General features: G+C 45.4%; 1 protein-coding gene across 2 annotated transcripts; it reads left to right on the top strand.

Annotated features, from left to right (window-relative positions):
- HMGN2 (high mobility group nucleosomal binding domain 2) lies at window positions 1-5,529 on the top strand. Of its 2 annotated transcripts, XM_060140960.1 has the most exons (7): window positions 1-220; window positions 1,223-1,267; window positions 1,469-1,498; window positions 1,865-1,915; window positions 2,349-2,444; window positions 2,939-3,005; window positions 5,267-5,529. In XM_060140960.1, exons 1-6 carry the CDS (start codon window positions 206-208, stop codon window positions 2,972-2,974), a joined length of 273 nt encoding a protein of 90 aa, XP_059996943.1. In that variant the 5' UTR covers window positions 1-205; the 3' UTR covers window positions 2,975-3,005; window positions 5,267-5,529. The 2 variants fall into 2 exon arrangements, with proteins under 2 accessions (XP_059996943.1, XP_059996942.1); XM_060140959.1 differs by lacking the exon at window positions 5,267-5,529 and having other exon boundaries at window positions 6-220; window positions 2,939-3,783.
- Window positions 5,530-9,331: the final 3,802 nt, after the last annotated feature.

Below are 9,331 nucleotides of genomic sequence, written 5' to 3'. Positions count from 1 at the left end.
CGTGACCCCAGCTGGGCCAATGAACGGCGGCGGGAGGTGAAATCCGGTTCTAACCGGTCCGGGGCTCCCAGCGCTATAAAAACTTTATAAACCCCCCGGAGCCCGAGCAGTGTGAAGAGGAGGCGAGAGCGACCCTTGGACTGGCCAAAGCTGCGCGCCACTGCATCCCCGTGTCCAGCGCATACGTCCCGCCGCCGTCGCCACCATGCCCAAGAGAAAGGTACGTGGCGCGAGGGCCCCAGGCGCTGGGCCGCCGCCGCCGCCACCACCGCCACCACCACCACCAATGCAGCAGCCGCCGCCGCTTCCCCGGCTTTGGGAAGCGCGAATCAGCGGCGAGCTGGAGCAGACTCAGCCGCCCGGCGCGGTAGCTCGAGGCGGTGTCAGGCGGCCCCGGGCTAACCCTGCGCGGCTTGGCTGCCCGCGGGCGCCAGAGGCCATATTGGAGGAGCGGCGGCCGCGGCGGGAGGAGCCATGTTGGCGGCTGTTTATCCCGCTCCCCTTGGGCTCGACGTGCCCGCCCCGCGCCCCCTCCCCCCATCGCTAGCCCCCCCCCCCACCTTCCCCGCGGGCGGGCAATTCAAACCCGAAAGGGCGGGAAGGCGGCATTCGGGGTTGGCGGGCGGGGGAACGCGCTGCCGCCAAAAAACCGCCGCCGTGAGGGGGCGGGGCCTTCTTCCCTGGGGGCGGGACTTCGCAGTGTGGCCCCACCTCCACCGCGCGCCGCCCACGGCCCCCGCGCACGAGACTCGCCCCGGTGCGCGCCGCTGCCGCCCACGAGTTCCCCCGGCTGCGTGCTCCTCCCGTCTCCCGCCCTCGACGGCTGCCATGGCAACGGCGCTCGGGCCCCGCCTCCGGAGGGGTTTGTTTGCTCCTAGTACAGCTGTTGCTTCTGCCTGGCGCGGCGGCGCGGGCTGCGCTTCGCGCGCCTCGCTCCAGCTTTGCGCGCGCTTCGCGGGGCCCCGCCGTCCCTGCGCGTTATGAGCCAGACCGGGTGTGAGGCTGACACATAACAGCGTTCCTAGCGCTTTCTGAGCATTTCGGGGATTTGCATAGGAGCTGGGGATGCTACAAACTGAGGATTTGTATGTCTTAGGAAAGTTGTGTGCAAGATTCCTTTCGATTTTTTTTCTCCCCCCTTTAGGACTTCGTTAAGTTTACTGAATCATTAAGAACTGCTTCAGAAACTGCAGCTTTTTTAGCTTTTGCTTGTTTTTTATAGGCTGAAGGGGATGCTAAAGGAGATAAAACCAAGGTGAAGGATGAAGTAAGTCTTATTCTCACTGCTTTTGGAGTCTCACAAAGCCTTGGGCTCCTTTAGTGGTAATTAACCATATTCATAGTCCTGAATTTGCCTCAGTAAGCTCTCTTTACTTCCTATAGTCTAGAACAATTCAGGTGCAAAACTTTTTTGTATTTAAGTGGTTCAACTGTCCTATTTGTAATTTTCTTTATTTTTTTTAAATAGCCACAGAGAAGATCTGCAAGGTTATCTGCTGTAAGTGTGTCTGCTTTTAAATTTTCATATTATTCCCTGAAACTAAAAAGCATTGAAAAACGGTTCCCTTTGCTTCCCATGAATTACGGTCAGTGGCTGGTATTGAATGACTTACTCTGCTATGGACTCTTGCCCATTTGGAATTTGCTCGTTCTGAAATTGTGATGGCTGTAGCCAAAGTGGGACACTTCCGAGTGTTACTTGAGTGGGTTTCTGAAGATATGAAGTTCTAATGGAAAGCCCGCCACAAACTTTACAAAGTAGGAGAAACTTCTATGCCAGTGGTGCTGTGGTTTGGTTGTGGGTTGTTTTCTTTGGTCCATTGTACTAATGTTCTCTGCTTTCCTTTTCTCCCCCAAATAAAAGAAACCTGTTCCTCCAAAGCCAGAGCCCAAGCCTAAAAAGGCCCCTGCAAAGGTGAGTAGGACGGTGAGACAAACATGCATCTAGGATTTACATAAAAGCCTGAACAGTTTCCCATGTTGCTGACAGGGAGACCTGCTATATAACAACTTCGTCTGTTGACACAGAGTTGAGATTTGACAGAGTTAATAGGACTGGTCCTTAACCAAGAACTCTGTCTTCAATTTACAGGAAACTGTACACTTGGGTATTAAACAAGTGCAAGTGTTTAAGCTGTCTTATTCTATTATTTACATTCAGATAAAGAATTCCGTGTATTGAAGACCACAGTTTGGCCTTGTTTTTATGAATGGGGGAGGGTATGTAGTTTATTTGTGTATCTTACATTTGATCAACAACCCTACTTTGTGCAGAGCTTTGTAGACTTGTATCCCGGTGATATGAAATGAGGAGAAACAGCTTTTTTCCCCCCATCCCCCCATTTTAGAAGGGAGAGAAGGTACCCAAAGGGAAAAAGGGGAAAGCTGATGCTGGCAAGGATGGGAATAATCCTGCAGAAAATGGAGATGCCAAAACAGACCAGGTACAACTATTTTCACTTTATGTTAAGTCTGCCCATTCAATCAGTTAATGATCCCAAAAGCTTTTATGGCCTTTTTCTTACATCTGTATCACTCCAAGTGCACCTTTTAGTCTGGAGTTTGCTTGTGTTTTTTTTCTGTGAGTTTAATCTGGATTCTTGAAGGCTCTGCCGTCCAATAAAGAGAGCTGTGGTATGAGCCTTGTCCTGTCGTTAGGTGTCGCGCTCATGCTACACCATGGTTTTCAAGTTGGGAATAACCTCAGATCTTGTAATACTGGTGTGCCCCCTTCCCCAATTTTACAGTAAGGTCCAGAGGGGAAGTGACTTAGCAAAGTTACCTGCCAAGTCATTTTCAAAAAAAGTACTGAGTCTCAGTGTCAAAGTACCTAAAACCTGAACTTTGGCCTGGGAGCAAAGTAATGCTATAAATGAAATATAAATGAAGATAGTTTCCACATCTATATATTGTATTCATCTGTCTGTTTTTCTTTTAGGCACAGAAAGCTGAAGGTGCTGGAGATGCCAAGTGAAGTGTGCATTTTTGATAACTGTGTACTTCTGGTGACTGTACAGTTTGAAATACTATTTTTTATCAAGTTTTATAAAAATGCAGAATTTTGTTTTACTTTTTTTTTTTTTAAGCTATGTTGTTAGCATACAGAACACTTCATTGTTGTTTTTTGGGGGAAGAGCACATGTCACTAATAGATTGTCTCTGAAGCTGGATTGACATGGGAGAAAAACACCTTTCCCGTCTGGTTTTGAGAGACTTCCTCTTGGTTCCCAGGAAGGAGGGGGTTCCTTGATACTGACACACAGTAGCCACCTTGGCACAAATGCCTTGTGGTGTGGAAACTACAGTTAGTTTTTATGTTCTCTTCTCCCTCTCCACCTTCAGCATAGACTTGACTCCCTTAAACCCAGAGACCTGTTGGAACCTGACCCCCCAAAATTGGTTACCAGTATGTCAGGCAATCTGGACTTTGCATTGTCACCATTGAGATGGCGTCCCTCAAAAGAGCAGCGGTTCCTTTTTTAGATTGTGGATCTTCAGATTGATACTTTTGCCATTTTCATTTCCTGAAAGTCAGGGTCGGCTTGTGAAAAGTTGTTAAACAACATACTAAATGTGAAATGTCAACCCTCACTCTAAACTTTCCCTGTTCAGAGCATCACATGAAGACTTCATGGGGTTTTATAGTGGCTTTCTGATTTTGGTAGTCCATTGCAAAAGGGAGTTTGAAAGTTGTATACTGTTAACGATTGTCTGCCCATGTCCTGCCTGAAATACCATGATTGTTTATGAAAAGTATCTTTAATAAAGCTGGATACAGTTTGACTTGGAATGCTGCCTCTAATCTTTTCCCAGGAGTGGGGGAGCCTGGTTTCTCCAAGTCTCTTGGGACAGGATGCATTCTGGTGTGAGGTGTAGAGGTTCCATGTACAGTCAGTCTTTATGGTCCATCTGTGGAACACAGTGCTACGTGGACTTGGGAAACATCCCAGGAGTAGACAGGTGGTGAGAGGCTGGGAGCAGAGAAGTGGTTTCTGTACTTGGTTATGTAGCACTACCTGAAGCGTATTTTTAAATGCAGGTATTTGGTAGATCTGAGGTTTGGGCCTGGCAGCTGATGGTACAAGAGCCTTTCCACTTCATTCACATTTAAGATCTCTGTAAAATTAGCAAGTTAATAGATAACGGCTGTATAGTCCTTGTGCGAGAAGAAAATGCCTGTGTGTCTACACGGTTGGCCATAAGATGTGTAAGGCAGATGGCGCCCTGCTGTTGAGCAGACCTGCAAATCTTCTGTGAATTGGTTAAATTCTTGTCCTTGTTGGTAAACTGCTCTAGCTCCGAAAGCAAAGACATTAATGGGGACTTTGCTGATTGCCTTATTCTGGAGACCCTTCAGAGAACCCCTTTTCTCTAGGGAAATAGCAAGAAGTTATGTTAGGAAATAGAACTTGTAATAAATTGATGCTTGCAATTTGAATTTGCTTTCATGGGTCACCTGTTTGAGAGGAATAAAGTAAATTGGAGGCTATTTTAAAAAAAAAATCTTACATTGCTTTGTTTATCCCTTTAGTCAAAACGGTAGAGCTTTCATATCAGTTAAGCTCTTCATTGATAAGTTTTCTGTGTATTATCTCCAATCTTCAGTTTTGAGATAGTTGTGTAATGCAAGTGTTTAACACCCTTTTTACGGAGAAACGGCTCACATGAAGAGACTTGTTCAAGGTTATGTGTACATCTAAAGAGAAGCGGTTATGAGTACATCTAATGAGTAGCAGAGTCCTGGTTCAAACCGCCAACTTTAGTCAAAAATAATTTCTGAGTTCGACTTTTAAGGGGCACCTTTTGGATAAAGTAACGTTTGCCCACTTGGGCAATTTCCAGGCATTTGCTTCCATTATTGCTGAAATAGTTCTAGGATGTAGGTGGTTAATTTTTATTCGGGGATGGTGTCATCTTCCGGAGTGGAGCCTGATACAGCTGTTAGGAGTGGGGGTATGGCAACTTGTTACTTGCACAGAAGTTGCAGGATTTGAGGAAAGCCACAGTTGGGGTTATCTCATTAGTATTTGTTAAGAGTTCAGGTTGTCGAGACGTGTTGAGCCATGGACCATGCTAGAAGTTCGGCCAGATGCTCTCCTTTAATCTTAGGGTCAATCCTGTGTAGGTATTACCCCCATTTGATAGCTAAGAAACACATTCAGATATGAAGTGACTGGCTTGGGTTATACTCAGTAGTAACCATTTTTTTGTGTTACCTAGAAATTAGGATGAGAAGAGTGAACTTGAACTTTTTTTTCCTTCCCAGAAAATATTTGCCGATTTGACTGGCTGTGGACCATGAGAGTGCCTGGGCTTAAAAATCAAGAAACCAAATGTGAAAACCTGGTGAGGACATTTACGACAGCCATAATAGTTTGATCAGTGGCAGTCCTGACCTGAACTAAAAATAATCAGAGAATATAAAAATGGATTCCCTTCCCCTTAGTCCTGTCTCCAAGCCCATTTGGGAAGAGTTACTGGCGACTCTGCTTTGGCTCTTTAAATTAAAAAAAAATCAAACGGCTAAAACAGGAGGATTTATTCCCTAAGAGAAGTACTGAGGTAGAGTGGTTCTAAGGACCCGGGTGGTTATTTCCAACTTTGCTGCTCTGCCGCTCTCAGAATGTTGTCCACCCACCTCAGCCTCCAAGTCAGCTGCTCCAGACCTCAACTTGACACCAGTGTCCAGAGGCAGAAGATTGTTTCTTTTTTTCTCCTTAAGAAGAGTGAATTATGCAGGACTTCCCTGGTGATTCCTGGCCGGGGAACTGAGATCCCGCATGCTACTTGGTGTGGTAAAAAAAAGAATAATGAATTATTTCCCAGAAGTGCCTTAGTAGCTTGTGTCTAATTGGGCAGAAGTAGGTCACCTGCCCAGTCTTAAACCAATCGTGGCAAGAGGGATGAAACCACAGAATCTGTTTCGGATTCAGCCAGAATTATTGAAATTGAATCGGGAAGGGATAGATGATGACAGAAGAAGGGTTGAGTGGACAATCACTGCTGCACTCGGTTCCCGTGATGTCTCCAAGCCTCACCTTGCGTGGCTTGAGTGCAGTATTTGACACTGCTGAGCACAAGCCTCCCACCTTTATTTTAAGTTGAGAAATAATTCAGACACCATGAAATTCACCATGTCAAAGCCTGTAGTTCAGTGGTTTTTAGAATACTCACAAGTTGTGCAACAATTACCAATAATTCCAGAGTATTCTTAGCGCTCCAGAAAGAAACCTCATACCTATTAGCAGTTGTTCCCCATTCCCTCTCCCCCCAGCCCTAGGCAACCACTAATCCACATTGTCTTTACTTCTTAATTTTTTTTTTTGGCTATGTTGGGTCTTCGTTGCTGAGCACGGGCTTTCTCTAGTTGCGGTGAGCGGGGGCTACTCTTCACTGCGGTGCGCAGGCTTCTCATTTCGGTGGCTTCTCGTTGTGGAGCACAGACTCGTGCAGGCTCAGCAGTTGTGGCACACGGACTTAGTTGCGGCATGTGGGATCTTCCCAGACCAGGGCTTGAACCCGTGTCCCTTGCCTTGGCAGGCAGATTCTTAACCACTGCGCCACGAGGGAAGTATGTACTTCATTTTATTGCCAAATGTCCATTGTATGGATGATATACCATATTTTATCCATTGATGAGTTGGACGTTCAGGTTGTTTCCACCTTTTGGCTATTACGAATACTGCTATGAGTATTGTGTACAAATTTCTGTGTGAACATGTTTCCAGTTCTTTGGGGTATATACATAGGAGTGGAATTGCTGGGCCATATGGCATCTCTTAACTTTTTGAGGAACCAACAGTTTTCCAAAGCAGCCGTGCCATTTTACATTCCTACCAGTGATGTATGAGGGTTCCAGTTTCCCCACATCCTTGTCAACACATACTTTTCTGTTTTATTATAGGCATCCTGGTGGGTATGCAGTGATATTTCATTGTGGTATTGATTTGCATTTCCCTAATGACTAGGATGTTGAGCATCTTTTCAGGTGCTTATTGGCTATTTGTGGGTTTTTTTTTTGCCACATGGCATCCTAGTTCCCTGACCAAGGATTGAACCTGCAGTTGGAAGCATGGAGTCCTAACCACCAGACCACCAGGGAATTCCTTTTTTTTTTTTTTTGAGAAATGTTTATTGAAATCCTTTGCCCATTTAAAAATATTTATTTATTTGGTTGCATCGGGTCTTAGTTGCAACATGCAGGATCTTTAGTTGCAGCATGTTGGATCTAGTTCCCTGACCAGGGATTGAACCTGGGCCCCCTGCATTGGGAGCATGGAGTCTTAGCCTATTTTATTTTTGGTTGCTTGTCCTTTGGTGTCATATCTAAATCCACCATTGCCTAGTCCAAGGTCATAAAGATTTACACTTATGTCTTCTAAGAGTTTTAAGTAATTTTAGCTCTTAAATTTAGGTTTTTGAACCATTTTGAGTTAATTTTTGTATATGGTGTGAGGTCCAAGCATTCCCTCTTTTTTTTTTTTTTTTTTAAATTTTCTTTTGCGGTACGCGGGCCTCTCACTCTCCCTTTGCGGAGCACAGGCTCCGGACGCGCAGGCTCAGCGGCCATGGGTAACGGGCCCAGCCGCTCCGCGGCATGCGGGATATTCCCAGACCGGGGCACAAACCCGTGTCCCCTGCGTCAGCAGGTGGACTCTCAACCACTGCGCCACCAGGGAAGCCCAAATTTATATATATTTTTTTTTTTTTTTAATTTTTATTTTTGGTTGCGTTGGGTCTTGTGCGGGCTTCTCATTGCGGTGGCTTCTCGTTGCAGAGCATGGGCTCTCTAGGCGCGCAGGCTTCAGTAGTTGTGGCACATGGGCTCGGTAGTTGTGACACAGAAGCTCTAGAGCGCAGGCTCAGTAGTTGGGGCACATGGGCTTAGTTGCTCTGCAGCATATGGGATCTTCCCCAACCAGGGCTTGAACCTGTGTCCCCTGCATTGGCAGGCGGATTCTTAACCACTGCGCCACCAGGGAAGCCCCCACATCTCTCTTGAGTTTAGTGTTTCCACCAACTTCCTGTGCAGTCCCACCTAGACATACCACAGGACCCCAAATTCAGCGTGACCAAAATGGAACTCATCTTGTTCTTCACAAACTGATGTCCCCTGCTGGTCCCACATCTGGTAAAAGCATTCCATCCCTCAAGCAATCATCCTGAAAGTTAGCCCAGATGCCCACCTCCCTCCCCATTATCACTCATTTCCAGTGAGTGCCTAAATCATGGTGAACTTTGGGAAAAATTTTTTTCATTTTTTTTGTCATGGAAAATTTTAAATATGTGCAAAACTAGAATAATGTAACAAACCCCCATGTACCTGTCACATAGCTTCTGTAATTATCAACTCGTGGCCAGTCTTGTTTTATTTAATACCACTGTCTGCTTACTCCTCTTACTATAACCTGACATCATATTTCATCCATTAATACTTCGGTATATATCTTTAAAGGATATGGACTTTTTAAAATACTCACTATACCAGTAGCATATCAAAAACATTAATTCCTTAATATTATGAAATACTCAAGTTCTCAAATTTCTAAGTGTCTTTTTATTTAAATAAATTTACTTATTTATTTTTGCCTGTGTTGGGTCTTTGTTGCGGCAAGTAGGGGCTACTCTTTGTTGCAGTGGGCAGACTTCTCATTGCAGTCGCTTCTCTCATTGTGGAGCATGGACTCTAGGTGCGTGGGCTTCAGTAGTTGTGGCATGTGGGCTCAGTAGTTGTGGCTCATGGGCTGTAGAGCACAGGCTCCTCAGTAGTTGTGGCGCACGGGCTTAGTTGCTCCGCGGCATGTGGGATCTTCCCGGACCAGGGATCGAACCTGTGTCCCCTGCATTGGCAGGCGGATTCTCAACCACTGCGCCACCAGGGAAGCCCTTTTTTTTTTTTTAAAGTAATTTTTTTGTTTGAGAATCCAAACAGGGTCTCATATTGCAATTGGTTTTAAACTTACTTAGTATACTTCCTCTCTGTGTGGCTTGCCCCTAACTGGATACACATTCATATTATTAACCTGTTTTATTTTTACATTCTTTAAGAATTTTTTAGTTTAATTTTTTTTTTTTTTCCTGCACCGTGAGGCTTACAGGATCTTAGTTTCTTGACCAGGGATTGAACCCATGCCCCCTGCAGTGGAAGCACGGAGTCCTAACCACTGGACTGCCAGGGAATTACCTAGTTTAATTTTGCTTATGTGAAGTAATTATATAGTTCCAGGTCTAATCTACAAAACAAGATGTAGTCAGAGAAGTCTAGTTTCTGTTCCTTTATCATTCTCTGCCTTATGCCCTCTAACAGATAAATAATGTTATATTCCCCCTT

Source organism: Lagenorhynchus albirostris, chromosome 2 (genome assembly GCF_949774975.1).
Source record: "Lagenorhynchus albirostris chromosome 2, mLagAlb1.1, whole genome shotgun sequence".
Lineage (NCBI taxonomy): Eukaryota > Metazoa > Chordata > Mammalia > Artiodactyla > Delphinidae > Lagenorhynchus > Lagenorhynchus albirostris.
This window is presented reverse-complemented; position numbering and strand designations above follow the sequence as displayed.